General features: G+C 54.7%; 2 protein-coding genes across 3 annotated transcripts; one reads left to right on the top strand and one right to left on the bottom strand.

Moving 5' to 3' along the window:
- Positions 1 to 1,053: 1,053 nt before the first annotated feature.
- Positions 1,054 to 9,249, bottom strand: Otop2 (otopetrin 2). Its single transcript, XM_004630082.1, has 6 exons — positions 8,937 to 9,249; positions 7,842 to 7,978; positions 6,558 to 6,616; positions 6,083 to 6,204; positions 3,472 to 4,346; positions 1,054 to 1,224 (listed from the first exon to the last, which is right to left on the bottom strand). Exons 1-6 carry the CDS (start codon positions 9,247 to 9,249, stop codon positions 1,054 to 1,056), a joined length of 1,677 nt encoding a protein of 558 aa, XP_004630139.1.
- A 1,666-nt stretch (positions 9,250 to 10,915) lies between these two features.
- Positions 10,916 to 17,567, top strand: Ush1g (USH1 protein network component sans). Of its 2 annotated transcripts, XM_004630081.2 has the most exons (3): positions 10,916 to 11,266; positions 13,379 to 14,596; positions 16,308 to 17,567. In XM_004630081.2, exons 1-3 carry the CDS (start codon positions 11,103 to 11,105, stop codon positions 16,309 to 16,311), a joined length of 1,386 nt encoding a protein of 461 aa, XP_004630138.1. In that variant the 5' UTR covers positions 10,916 to 11,102; the 3' UTR covers positions 16,312 to 17,567. The 2 variants fall into 2 exon arrangements, with proteins under 2 accessions (XP_004630138.1, XP_012369971.1); XM_012514517.2 differs by lacking the exon at positions 16,308 to 17,567 and having other exon boundaries at positions 11,091 to 11,266; positions 13,379 to 14,600.
- The last annotated feature ends 1,962 nt before the right edge of the window (positions 17,568 to 19,529 follow it).

Raw genomic sequence — 19,529 nt, 5'->3', positions numbered from 1 at the left:
TGATGGACATGCCAATTACTATAATCTGATCATGACACATTGTATGCATGGGCCAAAATGCCACAATGGACTTCATAATTATGTACAAATTACTGTGTCAATTTTAAAATACGTTAATAAAAATCTCTGTTGCTTTTTTAACAGTTTGAAGGCTTAGGCTCTCTGTGGCTGTGCAACTTTGGGCAAGTCACTTCTCAGGGCTTCAGACTGTCTCTTTGTAAACTGTGAACGCTGAGCTAGGTCAGTCTTTCCTAACCTTTGTTACATCATGAGATACACAAAAACATGTGCGCATTGCTGGGTGTGGTGGTGCACACTGTAATCCTAGCACTCGGGAGGCTGAGGCAGGAGGACTGTCGTGAGTTCAAGACCAGCCTGGGCTACCAAGTGAGCTCAAGGCCAACCTGAACTGCATAGAGAGACCCTGTCTCAAAAGAAAAACAAAAACAAAAAACCCTAAAACAAACAAACAAACAAAACAATGCCTGTGTGTGTCATCTGGAGGAAAATGGCAGTTTGGGATTTCAACACATCCACTCCCAACCACCCAGTTACCCACTATGTGGAGTGCGCAATGCTGACCCAGCTCACCCATGGAAAGGCATGAGGCCTGAAAAATCTCGGGGCCTTCCCAGTTCTGATTGCCAAGTTCCTCTCCGTGACCATCTCAGATGGAGCGCTGAGACAAGAAGAGGGGACAGGGGGTGAATTGAGGTTTTATTGATTCTCAGTTCCAGACAGTGTACTGGGTTCAAGACAGAGCCAGAGTCAGTACTTCCAGACCTTGCCAAGTCCTAGGAAAGCTTTGAGGAAGGATTTCCCTTCCCGTGTCACCCCAGGCCATTGGGTTATGATGGGGTAGATGGGCATATTTTGATTCTGGTTTAAAAACTTATCTTGGAAAAATAAATTTTTGTGAAAATTCCACTGAGGGGCCAGTGGATAATGACAGTAGTGTGGCAGTGTCTGCCAGCCATGGGTTCACTCTCAGAGGGACACCAAGTGGGCCCCTGAGCCAAGCTGACCCTTACTCCCATGTCTCTGTCCAAGGCCTCAGGACAGCACATAGACCTCCAGCAGGCTGGAGACAGCGTGCATGCGGTAGAAAATACCAAAAGGCAGGCAGATGTTGACGATGGCTGCCCAGAGGGAGTAGCCGTAGAAGTCCACCTCCACAGTGTTGCTGAAGTGGGGTCGGGCCCCAAACGCGGGCATGATCCACAGCTGCGGGGGGGGGGGGAGAGGGGGAGCATCAGACAGCTGCCCCAAACAAACCTACAGCTCTTTGTGTACTTTGATGGCCAAGGACAGGATGAGGGTCCCAGCCTGCTAGTTTGGTGGACACAGTTGGTTGGGCGTCACTGAGACTGGTACTCTTTAAGGAGCACAGGAAATTTGTCCAACTAAATAAGTTCACTCCTAGCTTCAGGCTTTGCCTGTGGTCACCTCTCCCTTCTTTTTATGCACCTGTAGGATGGGAATCTCAACAAATGATGTAAGAAATTGTTGCAAACAACTGGATCTGCAGCTCGAAAGAATCAATGAGGCACAAGGAAGAGGGTTCAGGGCCCAGCTAGAAGGTCCCCCCACAGCCTCCGTAAGGGCTGCTCTCTCTCTCACTCCACTCCCACCCCCTGCCCTAACTAGCTGTATCCCCATACCTCATAGCCACCCCCACCCCCAGCCTGTTCTGTTCTGTGAAAGGAAGGAGGCGAAGATGGTGCTGTCAGAGTGATTCATGCTCACCTACCTGGAGTAAGAACCCCCCTCCTGAGTAGAAGCTCCCAGCTTATATGCTGGATCTGGACAGAAGGTTGGGGGACAAAGGAGCCTACTTCCCTGTTACCAAAGCCAGTCCCAGATATAATGCAGCCTACTTCCCTGTTACCAAAGCCAGTCCCAGACATAATGCATAGTGAAGTTCAGGGGCTTAGCACTTCCACTTGTAGGGTAAGATTGGTGACCACATTGATTTTTGTTTAAAAGTGAAACTTACTATTGGAAGTTTCCTAAAGGGAAGTCAGACCTTACCTATGCGGCCATGACCTGTCGGATGGGCCCTATTCATAGTGGGACTTCACTAAGAAAGTGTCTGATGGTTGTTGGTGCATTTCCCATAGTTAGTATTTCATGGAGGAGAATTCACTCTGTGGATGGTATTCTATCCATGGGCTATTCTCACGCACATTTTTTTTTTCGTAATGCTGGGGAACAAACCCAGGACTTCATGTATGCTAGCAAGTGCTCTACGACTGAGCTACACCCAAAGGCCCAGGGTATACCCTATGAAGGACGTACTTCTATTAGGGATATTCCTTTACTGGAAAGTTCAGCCTAATGGACTATTTTTACATTGAGTCCATTTTCATTAGAAGTTTGTTTGTTATTTGGGATGCCCAGTTGCCCCTTGGTATACACAGAGGATTTGTTCTAGGGCCCCAGATGGATATCAAAATCCAAGGATGTTCAAGCAGTTTATATAAAATGGCATAACATTTAAATACTAGCCTGTGCAATCCTCCTGCATATTTCAAAAATTTAAATCATCTCTACTGATTGCACTCCTAATGTATAACACAATGTAAATGCCATATGAATAGCAGTTATACTATATTTTAAGGAAATAATAAGGAAAAAAGTGTATGCATTCACTACAAATGAACTACTTTTCTAATATTTTTATCTAAGGTTTGGCTAAATCCTGGGATATACAGAGGGCTGACTGTATTCCTGTGACTGTGTTTCTATATTAGAGATTTCTGTTCTGGAGATCATTTCTGCTGGAGAACTTCTATATTGGTTACAGCTATGCTAGGAATGTTTCCAAGTTGGGGTATATTTTAAGTATGAGGGTTTCTGCTCTAGGTATTTCCAACATGGAGTAGTATATCCATACCAGGTGAAGTCTGTTGCCTTTGCTAACTCACTGAGGTGGGGGGGAGCTGTCGTCTGTTTGTTTGTTATTTGTTTATTGTTTGTCATCTGTTATTGTTTGCTGGAAGTGGGGGGCAGACGACAGCTGCCCCCCACTTCCAGCAAACCTCCCAGTGCACTCCGTTAACAGAATGCTCACCCTCACACTGGTCTCCGTTACTTCCTGCTGCTGCTCCAATTATTCTGAGAAGCAGGCCGGTCACAAGTTCCCAGGAGCAATCACACCTCTTACATAGTGGTGAGAGCCCCCACCTTCCACATTGGCTCTCGGTTCCCTCTCACCTCCACCCTACCCCCACGTCAGCCTCCCCTGGGACCCCTCAGGGCCAGGAGCTGGGATTGTACTCTCTCTGTGTGCCCCAAGATGCTGTTTGCCCAAGGGTTTCGGCTGGCCCTCTTTGAACTCACTCTTTTCCCAGAGAGCTGGAAGGGCCTTGAGAGCACTAGGGCAAGGCAGAGAAGGCTACCAGGACAGGCCTGCAGGAGCACCCTTCCTCAGCCTCCTCTTGCCCCACTCACCCCTTCCCAGTTACTCACAATGACATTGCAAAGCAGAAGAAACAGAGAAATGTCTTTTAGGCACCGGCGTCTCCAGTGGCCTCTGGGTGCCAAGATAATGGTCACGGCTTCCTGAGGCTCTGCTGGGCTGGGGTGGACAAGCCTGGAGGTGGGTGGGCCGGCTGGCAAGGTGTGGAGGGCATCCAGGTTGGCAAAGGTAAGGCCCTGGCAGGCTTCCTTGGGGGGAGCTTCCTGAGGTTCCTCCCCGGGAGGCCCCCGGTGGAGGCTCTCAATGATGAACACGTTCTGGAAGGTGTGCTGGGCGATCATGAGTAGCGCGTGGGCCAAGTTGAGTGCCCCCAGCAAGTCCCTGGGCGTGCCCACCACCACGGCCACGATGGAGTAGTAGGAGATGGCATACTGGCCCAGGGCGGCACCCATCAGCAGGGCCACGTCCAGGGTACGGGTGGGGTTCTTATGGTGGTCCATGGCCCGGCGGTCAAAACGGTAGATGATTGAGCCACTCAGGCTGACCAAGGTCATGAGCCCCAGACAGACGATGTTGAAGCTGTAGTAGGTGACCAGGGCTTGCTGGGTGCGGCCCCCCTCCCCGCTCACTTGGACTTCATAGATGATGAAGACGGCCAGGCCCACCACAAACAGTACAAGGCCCAGGATTGGGCCTGCAAAAAAGGTCTCCTGGAAGAGGCTGGCTCGGGACAGCGTGTGGCTGTGGCTGTGGGTGGCAGCCAGCAGCCTGCCCACGTTCTTCCACATGACATAGAGCATGGTGGAGGCGAAGAGGCTGTACTCGATGTTGAAGGGATACAGGTAGAAGTAGCCCTGCTGGAAAATCTGACAGATGGCTGTGTTGCAGGAGCAGGCGTCTCCTCCGGAGCTGTTCCCTTGCCCAACTGCAGAGAGAGGGGTGCGGCGCTAGGCTGCCCTCTTGTGCTAGCCTGTAACCTTTGTAAGGGTGGGGCTCTCTGTCAGTCACCCAAATGCCTTCACAGGGCTTGGCACCTTCAGTCATTCTACAAATATTTACTGAGCACCTACTATGTGCCAGAGACAACAAGAAACATTGATGTTCAATTAAAAATGAAGAAAGCCAAAAGGGAACCACAGACCTGCCTACATCACCCACTTTCATTCCTCCAACTCCTCCCCATGCATAATGACCTCTGGCTCCCTGAGATGTACAAGCTCTGTCTCTTTGAAGGTGGCACTGTTAGGGTCCCTTAAAGGTCAGTCTTCCCCAACGCTTTCCCTGGCACTTGAAATCCTGTCCCAAAGATCAGCTGCTGTGCCCAGATCCCCACTGTGATCTCACTTTGGTTTGTGCCACACTGAAAGGATTTTTTTTTTTTTTTTAAGTACTGAGGATTGAACCCAGGGATGAGTTACCCAGGAGGAGTTACATCCTTGGCTCCTTTGAATTTTTTAAAATCTTGAGACGGGGTCTTACTAGATAGCTCAATTGCCCAGGATGGGTTGAAACTTGCAGTTCTCCCGCTTCAGCCTCTCTGAGTGCTAGGATCACCATACCTGGCTACCAAAAGGAATCTTGACTCAAATCTAGCCTGCGCATTGTAGGATGCCAAGGGCCCTGGCAAAGACCTCCTTTGACTCCAGATGAGGTAAAATGACTTGGGAGAACTAAAGCAAATGATCTGGCTTCCAACCCCAAGGCAGGGCCTCCAATAGTGGGCCTCTCACTATGGATCCCAGGACCCCTGTCCGGTTGACCTCCTTCCCGGGTCACTTTTAACTCCTAGAGGGTCCTCTAGATACACGAGGGGGCCCTTTACCAGTTCTGTTTGGCTGAGGGGTCCCTAGCAGCTGGGGCCACACTTGCTGTGCAGGCAGATGTGCAGTTATCTTAGTCTCCCATCAGGTCCTACCCAGTGGGGTCCCCTAGGAAGTCAGGAGGACTGGGACCTGGGACCCATAGATCCTGTTCTTCCTAGTGGGGCTTACTGGTTAAAAGCAAAGATGGGGGAGTGGGGAGATGGCTCAGTGGAATAAGCACTTCCCTGGCAAGTGCAAGGGCCTGAGTTCAATCCCTGGTTCCGAAAAAAAAAAAAAAAAAAAAGCAAAGATGGATTTGAACGATGGTCCTCTCACTTCCAGCTCTGTGACCTTGAGTAATTAAGCTTTCTATGCCCTTGTCTCTGCATTTTTAGGCTGGGTCTACTAAGAGTATTCACTTCCAAGGGGAGTGGTGAAGGTTAAAGAAGAAACTAAACATTGTTAGGGACACATGGGGCTTGGTACATTGTCACTGTTGTCATTGGGATGGGATGATTATTTCTCACATTCTCCCCAGGTTCTCTCCTCTAATCCCAGACTTCCACATTGGAACCACTCTGCCTCCTTGCCTACCCCCTGGCCTTTCTTCCAGGAGTCCCAGGGTCCCTTCCTGCTGGGGTGGAAACCTGGACTGTGGCTGAATCCTCAAAGATGAGAAGACACCCTCAGTGTCCTCTCTCCTGTCCCCTCCACCCATACTTCTGAGGCAGAGCCTGGAGTGGGAGGAGGCCCCTAGCTGCCACCTTTGCCCCCTGTAGCCTTGTGATGGCTACAAATCCACAAAGCACCTGTGCCTAAAGCCTGGCAGCCAGGGGGTCAGGGTCAAGGGAGAACTCACAGTCAGGGCTGAGGCGGGTGTGGCTGACATTGCTATGGGAGTTCGCCTGGTGCACAGATTCATCCACCACAGCTGCCATCCAGATGGCCAGGTTGGTGGTGAGTGTGAACATCAGTCCACATCTGTTTGGAGGTGGAGGGAAGCAAAGAGGCCCATGAGACTTTGGGTCCCTAGCGAGGTGAGAAAGGTCAGCCAGGTCCTTGAGAGAAGTAGGGTTGTTTGGAAGGCCAGGATGCCACCCAAGAGAGGACTGGGGGTTTCCAGAGGCTCAAGCCCTGCTGTGTCCCCCCATCCCACTCCACCCCCTGCACACACATATAGGAAAGGGGGAGGGCACAGTGTAGTGCAATCAGGCTGATACACTGGGGACCTTGGCTGAAACCCCACCCAGAAGGCAAAGGGAGGAGCCCTCCGTGAGCCCTCATGTCTTATGCCAGGTGACAGGCTGGGCACAGACTTGAGCTGCAGTTCTCACCGGGTCAGATCCAGGTGGACGTGAATGCAGTCTTTAGCGGAGACCCAGAGAAAGTAAGTCTGTGTTGAGAGAGCGAGGGAGGGAGGGAGGGAGGGTCATTTTTCTGTAAGTGGGCTAAACTGCAGAGAGCCCATGTCCACAGCCAGGGTCATGGTCTCTCCACCCCCATGGACCTTCTGGATGATTGGGTTCATTTTAGCTTTACCAAAGGAGACCAGGAACATTTTCTACTTCTACTCTATGGTATAGCTTGTACGAAATAGTGGTTCTCTAAAGGTTCTTTGAAGGTTTGTAAAATGTCAACTGTAAAACTCTGGTTTGGGTAAGTTTTTTTTGGAGGGGAGAGTAATGGAAGGAAAAGTAGCTCTTTGGCTACCTTGTTATTTCTTCCTGGGAGCAGGGCGAGCCTCCCACTAGGTCTTCATCTAGGTAGAAAAGGTCTCTGGTGACTTCTCACTGCCTTTGATCCCATCTCCTGCCCATCCTCTTCCTTTGTTCCCTGCAAGGCCTTGTTCTCACCTGGCTACCAGTGAATTGCTGTTAGGGGCTTTGTGAATATGGGAGTACTTGTGTTTTTATCTTACCTGATTATTCTTCAAACTCATGAAATGTAAAAAAATAAAATTCATATGAATGCCAAGGTTACATACGTGTCAAACTGTGGACACTCAAGCAGCAGGGTGATGCCTCAGGGGAGGGCACAATCCATGTGGTCACGCTGTCATGCCACAGGGCTATGGTTTCTTGGGGTCTCATATAAAACCAGTTTTGCCTCAGCTTAATCAGATCTTTCAAAATGGTCTTTATGCAACACATTACAAAAGAAACAGAACTTTAGAAAGTCTCAGTTTCTAAAGACTGAGACTACCCCCCATACACTCCCACTTCTTACACTACACCAAACATAGGAGCCATGCTGATGCCAAATAGCCATGTTTCCAGCATGACCTGGGCTGAGACCGATGCTCTCAAGCACCTGCAAGGAGGGCAGACCAAGTGCTAGCAGGAAGGGCCAGCTGTCTCAACTCATACTTCCTAGGTGTTAACTACTGGTATTTCTTAGGATGAAGTAAAATCTCAGTGCCTGTATGTAGGAGCTCCCATTTACTATTACTTTAATCCCCAGTGGTTCATCATGCCTGCTCCTGTATGGACTCACATGATCCCTACCTCAGTACTTTCCTACTGAATTGTTCAGGGCAGGAGGAAAGCTCAAGGGGTCTCTGACCTCTTGCCAAACACTGGCTCCTTTCTGCCATGCTTTGTGACATTCTTTCCACCTACCTGGACAATGACGAACACAGCCTGGATGAGAGGGTGCAGGATCTTGATGGCCGATTGGCACTCAAAGAAACTGGAGTAGTAGCCGGTTTTGAAGACATCCATGACGAGAGTGCAGATTCCAAACAGCACTAGGCCACCTAGGGGAGGAGTCAGAGAGGGTCAGAGAGGGAGGACAGAAGGCTTGTCAAATGGAACACAGGTTCTGAGGGTGGGTGGCTAGGTGGGAAGGTGCAGTGGGTGACTGGATGAATGGGGAGGGTGGGAGGATGGATGAGGATGGATGAATAGGCAAATGGGCAAAGAAATGATGAATGGTTGGATAGAAGGATGAGAGTATGAATGAGTAGGTGGATAGATGGACGGATGGGAGGCTGGGAAGATGGATGGGTGGGAGAGTGGATGGATGGATGAGGAGGGTGGGAGGATGGATGGATGGATGGATGAATAAGCAAATGAGCAAATGGAAGGCCTGAAAGATGGATGAGTGATTGAGTGGTTGGTTGTCCTATTAGGTCTTCCTCTCACAGGCTCCCTAGACAAGAGAAAGGACCCTCACAGACTCCAGTTACTACTGTGTGTGTGTGTGTGTGTGTGTGTGTGTGTGTGTAGGGTATCACTATGCAGCTCGAACTCATAATGATCCTCTTAATTTCTGCCTCCTTAGTGCTGAGATTACAGGCATGTGCCACCACGATGGGCCTCCATCACAGGCTCAGCGCGCCTGAGGGTGGGGCCAGTGAGGCAAGCCAGGCCAGGGATAAAACCCTGGCCCCTGTGCTTACCTAAGCAAGCGCTTAGTCCACTGAGCTGTACCCCCGGCCCTGATACTGTCTTCTGTAGCCCCTCTCCGTCAAAGGCCCTCCCTCCACTACCTCTTTCTAATCCTAGACAAGGCAAGAAGCCCACCTCGACCCCTGTCCCGTTACTCTGTTCATCTCACTTCTTCCAGGAGCCCTTTCCGTCCCCTCCTCCTTCTGTCACAGCATCCCCCGCCCCCCAGCACCCAGCTCTCCGCAGGGAACTTCTCTATCCTTCCGCTGGTCCTCCCAAAGTCCCAGCCTGCAGCTCCCTCCTGCGCCCACCTCCCCCAGGCACCTCGGAGCCAGATGGGTCCCGCGTGCGCATCCAGATAGGGCACAGCGTCTGGGCAGCGTGCAGTGCGTAGGAGGTAGAAGAGGATCCAGACCGCGGCCAGCAGCATCATGGTGGTGAGCAGCGCGAACACGTCCGTGTCGTACACGGCCACCTTGTTGAAGGCGCCCCCGCTGATGAGCGTGCAGGCGAGCAGCAGAACGTTGACGGCCAGCAGCACCGACAGCAGCCGGCCGCCCTTCTTCCACACCTCGCGGGGGGCTGCCCGCGGTGCTGGCACGCTCTCTTTGGGGCCCAGGCCGGGCGCTTCCGACATGTTGGGGAGACGTGAGGAGGCTGAAGGGGTCACTGCGGGAGAGGAGCGCAACAGATCCTAGCTCAGCCCCGAGGGCCTCCCCGTCCTCAGTCCTCATCTATCTCTAGATTTGGGGACCAGGGAGTTCCTAATCCCAGTGCTGGAGGAAGCGAGCCTCAACGCAGAAGGAAAGAAGGGGCGCCCCGTCGGCCCCACTCCCCGAATCCCACTGTGCACCTGCCCCGGGCACGCACCTGACTGGCCTGGTAGCTTGCGCGGAGTTGGGGTGCAGGGGGCGGCGCGCGTCTCCTCTCTCCTACACCAGGCTGGACGGGCGCTTTATATCCGACAGTGCTGAGTGATTTACAGCGGTGGGAGCTCGGCTCCATAAACCTCTCAGGCCCACTCACATGACCCATCTTTTCTCCGGGCTGAATTTGGGGAAGTGCGCGCGGGAGTCAGATAAAGCGAGATTTATATTTATCTGTTAAGAACAACCCCCCTCCCTAAGGCCCTGTCACCCCTCGAGGCCGGGTTGGACGGGCGCGGTCCCGCAGTGCGGCAGCTGGAGGGCACCCCGCCCCCAACCCCACCGCTACCCGGTGCGCCGCCGTCGCTCGGGCCAGAGCCCCCAGGTACCCACAAGTCCTCCAGGCCCTGCGCAGGCTGCGCTTGTGATCCGGGTTGCTAGCCCGAGATCGCGACACTAGCTGCCGTTTCCCCACCTGCCCGCAGAATGCTCGAGTTTCTTCTTTTTCTGTCCCTAACGCACCCCCCTCTGCTGCTCGGCTGGATGCTTCGAAGTCTGGGGCGTGGGGAAGTTCCCATGCGGTGCGCCAGGCCCACCTCTGGTCCTTTGGCGCCCCCTGCTGGAGGGCGTCTGGGCCCCTGAGCAGGGACCGTTCCTCGTGTCTTCATGTGAACTGCCCTGGGGTTCAAGACTGCCCCTTTACCCTGCCTTCAGACACTCCTCTCCAGTCGCTCGCTTGCTTGCTTTGCTTTGCTTTCTGTATTTAGAACAGGGTCTCCAGGGTCTCACTATGTAGATCGGACTCATAGTGATTCCCCTTTTTTCAGCCTCCCAACTGCTGGGATTACAAGCTTGCGCCATCATGCCCCGTGTCAATCTCGGGGGCGAGGCCAGCACGGCATGTCAGGGATCGAACCCCAGCTGCTGCACACTACTTCAGCCGGTGCTTTAGTCCGCTGAGCTAGCAGGCTGGCTCTTTTTTCTTTTCTTTTCTTCCTTTCTTTTTTTTTTTTTTTTTTTTTTTTTTTTTTTTTTTTTTTTTGAGACAAGGTCTAGCTACGTAGTTCAGGCTGGTCCTGAACTCAGCACGTAGCCCAAACTGGCCTCGAATTCCAGGCAATCCTCCTACCTCAGCCTCCTGAGTGCTGGGATTACAGACATGCGCCTCCATGCCTGGTGTGGCCCGTTCTTTTAATGGGTTGGAAAGTTGGGATCCTCAGTTCCTGAACTGTAGTGGGGACGGACCTCACGGGGCGGGGGAGCGCTCTGGTGTGCATTTTTAGAGAGAGAAGGACCTCGGGGGATCACCCGTTCTAACACTGGCCCTGTGTACCCTTTGAAGCAAGGTGTTTAGGACCCAGGGGAAGCCCGGGGGCGGCTCCCTGGGCGGCGGGAGATTCCCCCTCCTTCCGCCCCGCCAGCCTGCGGGTGAGCGGCTCAGATGTCCCGGTAGCCGCGCGGCTCTGGTGCTCCGCACCCTCCATCTGCGGCAGCGGGAGGCTGGCGGCCCTGGCCCCTGCCAGGCCCCCTCCCCCAGCCCCATGCCCCAGCCTTAACCCCGCTGCCCTCCCCCGCGGGGGGCGTTTCCCTGTGCCCCCTGCCCGACGCGTCCTAGTCGGGCGCCATGAACGATCAGTACCACCGGGCCGCCCGGGATGGCTACCTAGAGCTCCTCAAGGAGGCCACCCGGAAGGAGCTGAATGCCCCCGACGAGGATGGCATGACCCCCACGCTCTGGGCTGCCTACCATGGCAACCTGGAGTCTCTGCGTCTCATCGTGAGCCGCGGGTGAGTGCCCTCCACCTGGCCAGCAGAGGAGGGGGACGGTTGTGGGGTGCCAGGCCCTGCGATACCCCCGCAGACCCCGTGGCATCCTGACCCCCTCCTCGGAGCTGCCTTTTTTCCTATGAACGGACTCTTAAGGGGGGACCTGGGAGTAGGTTGGACAGACACACGTGGATGGGAACATAAGCGGAGGCATGTGACACTCCTGACCTGGATGTGGGGTGAGAAGGGGGAGAAAGTGGGATCTGAGGGCCCATTTTTGTCGGGAAGGGAGCTGCAGTGGAGGAAGGTGGGAGCTGTCTCCTGGGTGGGGGTACCTGGAAGCAAGGTGAGGGGGCAAGTGGGAACCAGCCTTAAGGGTGGGAAGCCTCAGAGGGCCCAGCGGTGGAGATAGGAAAGAGAAGGCGCCCCTTCCCACTCCTGTCTGAGAGCCCAGCCCCCACAGGCCAAGCCTCACACCACTCTCCCTCGCCCTGCTCCTCTGGGATTTATGGACACTGTCCACAGTGCCAAATGTCACTGGCTCAGCCTTCCTGTTACCTCTCTCTGTGCCCCTCCCTGTGGCCAACCCATGGCAAGATGGGGCTTCTGTGCCCCATCCATCTCTGGAGTTGTCCTCCCAGGAGAGTGGGCATACAGCACAGGTGTCAGAGCCAAGAAGGGGTTTGGGGTGATGGTTGAGGGATGCAGGGCCCAGGGCCACTGAATTGGGATCTAGAGTGGGGTGGGATAAATCACACCACTGGGAACAACTCTGCCACCCGCAGATGGGTTGATAAGATAAGTTAGGCTGGGGTGAATACCTGAATGGGATAAATATGAGGGTGACCTGGACAGGAGGAGGGACAGAAGGGATGCCCCAAGAGAGTTAGTGTGGCAGTCTGGGCCTGGAAGACAGGAGCAGGGACTGGCCTGTGGTTTTGAACAGCTGGTGGCTGCCAGGGAGCCCTGTCTTCATGTGGGCTCCTTAGGCCTAGCAGCAGAGACAAGTTCCACCAGGCCACTCCAGGAGGGCACACAGTGACACTCACGAGAGTCTCATGAAGGGGCCTGGAGGAGACAAGAGTTCCCCTTCGGTGTGCCAACCCCCAAGTCCTACAGAAGCAAGGCTCTATGCTCTGTGGTTGTGGGTCTGAGGCAGGGCGGCTCCCTCCCAACCCTGCCTCACTGGCTTTGGCGAGCAGCAGGGGATGAAGAGCAGGGGTTGATGGGGGAGATGTGGAGACAAGGGAGCGATTCTTCCTCCAGCCCTGGGGTGGCCTCGTGGCCTCATTAGTGTCAGGCTGGGTCCCTGTGCTAGGTGCCAGAGGAAGGCAAGGGCTCTGGGGGAGCACTGGGACTGCCCTGGGGGCATCTTCGGGCTGAGAGGGTGTTAGGGGGACAGCCAGCCCTGCAGCACCCCCAAAGGCAGGGCAGCCTGAGCAAGGGAGAGCAGCCCAGCCAGGTCCCGACCTTCCTCCTCCCCACTCCGGTCCTGGCTGCCCCTGCAGTCCCCTCCTGGCCGGGGCCAAGCCCCGACACCTGCTCTAACACTGGCGTTGCCAGGCCTGGCCCTGCTCCCCGTAGACGTGGACGCAGCCACACGTGGGCGCACCCCTTGCGTCTACTCCCAGGCTCAGGCCCAGCACACACCACCCTCTGGTCCTCTTTCATAGCACCCTGCCGCATATGGCCACACTCACCGCACCTGCCTAGAGACCCAGACTCGGCCCTGGCCCACCACCCCTCTGGGCCAGCTCCCCGCTGGGCCCATGAATAATTCACTCGGTTCTCTCTGAGCATCAAATATTTATCCCCTGAGATTCCCAGCCCTCCACGCTCTTGGGGGAAGGCCCCGTCTGGCCCCGCCCCCTCGTCGCCCCGCCCCTGGGCCCCGGGCCGTTTTCTCCTGGGCTCGCTCAATCCCCGAGCATTTGGTGACTCGCAGAATAGGCAAAGACCCTGAAATCAGAGGAGCGATCTCAGTTCCAAAGATTCCTTTGGGCCCAGTGTGCCCGTGGAGGATCTCGATAAGGCTGGTAGCCCCCTCCCCAGCGACTCCCGCCACCAGCCATTGCAGACTTCTACTTGAGTTTGCTAATCTCTCATTATTCCTCCCCACTGCTCTCCCTGCAGGGGTGACCCGGACAAATGCGACATCTGGGGCAACACACCCCTGCATCTGGCAGCTGCCAATGGCCACCTGCACTGCCTGTCCTTCCTGGTGTCCTTTGGGGCCAACATCTGGTGCCTGGACAACGACTACCACACACCGCTGGACATGGCAGCTATGAAGGGCCACATGGAGTGCGTGCGCTACTTGGACTCCATTGCGGCCAAGCAGAGCAGCCTCAACCCCAAACTGGTGGGCAAGCTGAAGGACAAGGCGTTCCGCGAGGCGGAGCGGCGCATCCGGGAGTGCGCCAAGATGCAGCGCAAGCACCACGAGCGCATGGAGCGGCGCTACCGGCGGGAACTGGCAGAACGCTCGGACACGCTCAGCTTCTCCAGCCTCACGTCCAGCACCCTGAGCCGCCGGCTGCAGCACCTGGCTCTGGGCAGCCAGCTGCCCTACTCGCAGGCAACGCTGCATGGCACGGCCAGGGGCAAGACCAAGATCCAGAAGAAGCTGGAGCGGCGTAAGCAGGGCGGTGAGGGAACCTTTAAGGTCTCGGAGGACGGGCGCAAGAGCGTGCGCTCGCTCTCTGGCCTGCAGCTGGGCAGCGACGTGATGTTCGTGCGCCCGGGCACCTACGCCAACCCCAAGGAGTGGGGCCGTGCCCCGCTCCGGGACATGTTCCTCTCGGATGAGGACAGCGTCTCCCGTGCCACGCTGGCAGCCGAGCCTGCCCACTCGGAGGTCAGCACCGACTCAGGCCACGACTCCCTGTTTACCCGCCCCGGCCTGGGCACCATGGTGTTCCGCAGAAACTACTTAAGCAGTGGTCTGCACGGGCTGGGCCGTGAGGATGGGGGCCTGGACGGGACGGGCACACCACGGGGTCGGCTGCAGAGCTCCCCCAGCCTGGACGACGACAGCCTGGGCAGTGCCAACAGCCTGCAGGACCGCAGCTGTGGGGAGGAGCTGCCCTGGGATGAGATGGACTTGGGCCTGGACGAGGACCTGGAGCCCGAGACTAGCCCGCTCGAGACCTTTTTGGCCTCACTGCACATGGAGGACTTTGCCTCCCTCCTAAGGCAGGAGAAGATCGACCTGGAGGCGCTGATGCTGTGCTCAGACCTTGATCTCCGAAGCATCAGCGTCCCCCTGGGGCCTCGCAAGAAGATCCTGGGGGCCGTGCGGAGGCGAAGGCAAGCTCTGGAGCGGCCACCTGCCCTAGAAGACACAGAGCTGTGAGTGCCCACTGGGGAGGGAAGTAGGGCGGGATCTTTCCAGGAGAGGGACAGGCAGAAAACTGTATTTCATAAAATCTGAGCTGCCATAAATTACAAGAAGCCTCACTTTTATATGGCAGCAGCTTACAAGTAGCTGCCAATTTAATGATGGGAAGCTATTTATTTTTGCAGTACTGGGGATTGAGTCCGAGGCCTTCCTGCTAAACTATACCTTCAATCCCCTTCCCCTTTAAGAAATTATTTATTTGGTACAGGGTCTCTCACACTCATAGTAATCCTCCTGTCTCAGCCTCCCCAACACTGGGATTACAGGTGTCTGTCACTATACCTGGTTTAACCCAGTGAGACCAGGGATTGAACCTGGGTCTTTGCGCTTGCCAGGCAGGCACTTAGACTGCCAAGCTATCTTCCCAGCTGGCTTAACCCCTTTTTGAATGTTTTCTTTTAAAGACAGTAAGTTACCCAGGCTGGGTGCAAAGTTTCAGTCCTCTTGCCTTGACCTCCCAGAGCGCTGTGATTCTAGGTGTGTATCATCACTCCTGGCTGACAGGAGGATTTTAAAATCACAGTTGATGTAAAATATGCCTCCATTCTATAGATATAAAAATGTGGGCAGAGGATTGCTTTTAGGGTTGATGAAGTGGGATAATCTAAGTAATCCTAGGATGTTGGAGCCCTTTCACCTGCCAGGTCCTGGGCTGTGTCCTTCACTAAGCCCTCCTCTCCCGGGTCATCCCCCCTGTACAGGAGATGAACAAAAGGTTGGAAAACTCGCCTCATGCCTGGCTGCTGCTCTGTGTGGAGTGGGGCTTGATCCCCAGTCTCTGTGGTTCTAGAAGACACAGACCATTCCTTGTGTTGAGGACTAGGTGACTCCCCTGAGGTGGAGGTGGCAGTGACCAGTAGATCTCAACAGCCTGGCTCCACAAGGCAGATGTTTTATCTGCTATCCCCAGCTCCGCAGGCAGGATCAAGAGCAAATGATTGCATTTGGAGCCCGCAGAGGTTTGGGAGCAGAGTTGTTGGGTTTAAAGCCATCACAAGTGGACCATGGTGACATAGGTGCATCTGTAATCCCAGAATACCTGGAGGCTGAGGGAGGATCACAAGTTCAAACCCAACCTGAGCAATTTAGTGACTTAAGGGTCACAATAACAAATAAAAAGGACTGGAAGGGCCAGCCATATAACTTAGCGGATAAAAGCGCCTGCAAGCAGGTACAGGGACTGGGGTTCAATCCCTGGGCCTGCCCTGCCGGCCCCGCCTCTGGGGTGCGCTGAGATAGCAATTGAGACTAGGCGTGGTGATTCATGCCTGTAATCTCAGCTCTTGGGAGGCTGTAAACAGTTTGGTAGTGAGACCCAGATCCTGGTATTGGGGGACACTGGAAAGCCATCAGGGCTGTCCAAGGCTGCCTCTGTACTGTTCTTCTGGTTGGCTGGTCCCTGACTCACTGCTCCCCCACCACATCCCATAGGTGCCCCCCATCTACGGCCTTTGCTCTGCATAGCTGAGGCAGTCAGTGCTGGGTATAGGGAGGCAGTCTGGTTTACAGTTCGAGGAATGGGGAGTCAGTGCCCCCCATTCCTGACTATCAGCCTGCCCAAGGAGGGGAAGCTGAGTCATTAGAGTGGCCAGACTTGGTTGAAAACGGTTCCTTTAAAGGCTATCTTCTAAGGCCTGCTTCTGTCTGTTTCTTCCTCCACAGATGACCCAGGGTTCCTTCCCTGAGACCAAAATGAATTACAAGTTGCCACAACCTGCGATGGGCCTGCAGGGTCCCCACAGTTGCCAGCCCTGCTGCCCTTTTCCCCAGGAATAAGGACCTCAGCCTGCCCACATCCAGATGGGCACCAGAACATCCCAGAACACCAGTTCTGAGGGCTCCGGCAGCCCTGGGTCACCATGCATGGATTTGTGTGCAGGCCCCTGGTTGGGGCTGGTTCCCACCAGGGAATAGATGAATCGGAGCGGGGTGGGAAGGAGGGCTGATGGGACACAGCCTGTCTCAGGTGCACCGTCTCCCCATTCCTCCTCCCTGGCCCTCCTTGGAGGAGCCTATCCTCTCAGGCTAGAGGCTTGCTTGCTTCCTCCTTTTTCCTGAAGGGAAGAGTTTGGGCTGCCTCCCCTCCCACAAGCCCCAGAGGGGGAGGTTTCCAGCTAGACTCTTCAGCCAAATGCCCTGCCTTTCTGTCTCTACCCCACCCCACACACAAGAAGGCCACCGGCCATGGCCGGAGCTGGAGGACCTGACTGGGTCAGCTGAGCCTGTCCTCCTCCAGTCCCCCCTTCTCTGCTGTGCAGCCTGGCCCCTCCAGGACCCCAAGGGCCAGGGCACTGGACACACGGTGCTAGAGCTGCAGGCCACAGCATTATGGTCTCCAGGCCTGGTGGGCATAACTCTTTGGAGAATGGCATCTTCCAACTGCCTCAGAATCTCCAGACTCTGATAGGCATGTGGGCACAGCCAGGGTTTGGGTGCAGGCAGACCCCATGAGAGACGTGCTGTGTGTCCCAGCTCTGTGTGGCAATGAGACTTGGCAAAGGCCAGCCCAGAGGACACACTTCTCAGAGTGTGTCCTCAGGGTTTTCCCACAAGACCAAGGTCATGGAGATGGGACAGTCCTTCAAGACCTGCTGTATACCCACACCCACACAGGTATGAGCAGTGCCCCCCAGTCTCTGACCTCAGCTTGGGAAGTAGCCCTTGCTGGGAGATGGCCACTGCCTTCAGCTCCTTCCTGGGTCCCCTTGGCTAGGGTTGGGAAAGAATCCCCAAAGACCTCATTGGTTGTCCAAGTGGGGTGCCCATCTGGGTATGTGTTCAGAGCTGGGGTGTGAAGGGGGGCTGTCCCTCTCCCACTGTAGGACACTGAGAGTTCATTGCCTGCTACTCTTCCCTTCTCCCTGCCTTTGGGCCTCTGGGCCACCCCAAGTGCCGACTTATCTTTCTCCAAGCCCCGGATGCTGCTGCTCTTCCTCCTCAGTGTGTGGAGGGGCCAGGCTCTGAATCCACCACCATACACTAACCCTACCCTCGGGCTCATTATAACTTTTGCAGAGAAAGTTCTCCATTATTGTCATGCCTGTGTCATCTGTGGGTGGGAGGGGAAGAGGGTGAGAGGGTGGGAGGGGAGAGGATCTTCTGGGCCTGTGAAGACTGTGCCCACTCCTTAGAGGGGCCCGCCAGCCTCCCCACCTACGTATCTGCGTAGATCCCCTCCAGCATCCTAGGCCTTTGCCCTGCTAGGTTGAGAAGGAGGAATTGCTGGAGAGAGAAGGTTAAGAAATGGGCCAGGAGGGTCTTCAGCTGCTGAGCAAGGAGGGTGGTCAGGGCTTTAGGCATGACTCCAGGACCTGCTGTGGCCAAGGGCAGGATGTTGCTGGCTGTCCTTCCACCAGGACTGCCTGGGCTCTTCCAGAGGGGCAGGAGCTCTGACTCAGCAGGCTGCTGCTGCCTGTCATCCAGGCTTTGGGCCCTGCCACCTCTAGGAAGCCTCAGCAGGATCTCCATTTCCCTCCCCACCCCAGGTGTCTTGTGGGATACCTGATTTTTAAAATTTATTTATTTTTGTGGCACTGAGAATTGAACCCAGGCCATTGTATTGATCTGCATCCTCGGTCCTTTTTTGGTGTTGGTATTGTTTTTGTTTTTTGAGACAGGGTCTTGCACAGTTGCCCAGTCTGGGGTGGAACTTATGGTCCTCCTGCCTCAGTCTCCCAGAGTGTTGGGATTATGGGCATATGCTACTTGCTGACAGGGTCCCTGATTGAGAGCCTTCGTTTCTCCCAGGGTCTGTTCTCCCCTTAAGTGGGTGGGTATGACCTGTGCCTTTCCAGTCAGGTCTGGACGTATCCATCCCTCAGGAGGCTTCTGCCAAGGAGGGTGCAAGCCGTTCCCCGCCTCCAGCATCAATCAAAAAAGGCCATAGTGTCAGTGCTGGAAGGTTGCCTAGCAACTATGCAGGGGTTCTTTGCTACCTCCCTCCACTTTATAGATGGAAAAACAGGCCCACAGAGGGGAAGGTCAGACCTGGAACACAGGCCTCCAGCCTGCTGTCACCTGTTCCTCCTACTCAGGCCACCAAGGGAGCCCAATCATGATTTTACCCATCCAGGCCCCACAGGCACCATGGCCCCTGCTGGCCATCCTGGTCACTTGCACCTACCTTCCAAAAGAGCTGCCTGTCCCTGCCAGCACTGTCCAGGGGAGGACATGGGGTGAGGAAAGCGGGAAGGAACAAGACAGGGCCTTTGCAGCTTCAGCATCCGGACAGGGCTCAGCCAGAAGTCGTGGTGTTGGGGTTGTCTGCATGGGAGCCTGGGCGCCAAGAGCAGGGGCTGCCTCGGGAAGCTTGGGGCCCTGAAACACAAGCAGAGAATTGTACTCTTAACTCGTCCCCTTAAAAATCTACATCATGTTTAAAGTAATGCTAAAAGTTTACCAAAAACTGAGTGGTTGTTAACCTTTGGGATTTGAATCAAGGAATAACATGCACACTTGTCTTGGAAAGGGATACACAGTACACAGTACACACACACACACATATACACACACACACACACACACACACACACACAGTTATAGGCAACTTGTGCATAACTCCCAGAAGCTCATGAAGTCAGAGTCCCAAGAAGTCCAGGGACCCCAAGTTAAGAAGTTTTGTTATGCTGGGCATGGTGGCACATTTCTGGAATCCCAGCCTTCAGGAGGCTGAGGCAGGAGGATCATTGTGAGTTTGAGACCAGCCTGGGCTACAAAGTGAGTTCAAGGCCAGTGTAAGCTGGATAGTGTGAGTTTGTCTCAAGAAGAAGAAGGAAGAGAAGGAGGAGGAGGAGAAAGAGGAAGAGGAGGAAGAGAAGGAGAAGGAGAAGGAGAAGAAAGAAGAAGAAGAAGAAGAAGAAGAAGAAGAAGAAGAAGAAGAAGAAG

Source organism: Octodon degus, unplaced genomic scaffold, assembly GCF_000260255.1.
Source record: "Octodon degus isolate 3935 unplaced genomic scaffold, OctDeg1.0 scaffold00033, whole genome shotgun sequence".
Taxonomy (NCBI): Eukaryota; Metazoa; Chordata; class Mammalia; order Rodentia; family Octodontidae; genus Octodon; species Octodon degus.
Note: the sequence above shows the minus strand (reverse complement) of the source record. Positions and strands in the feature narration are given on the sequence as shown.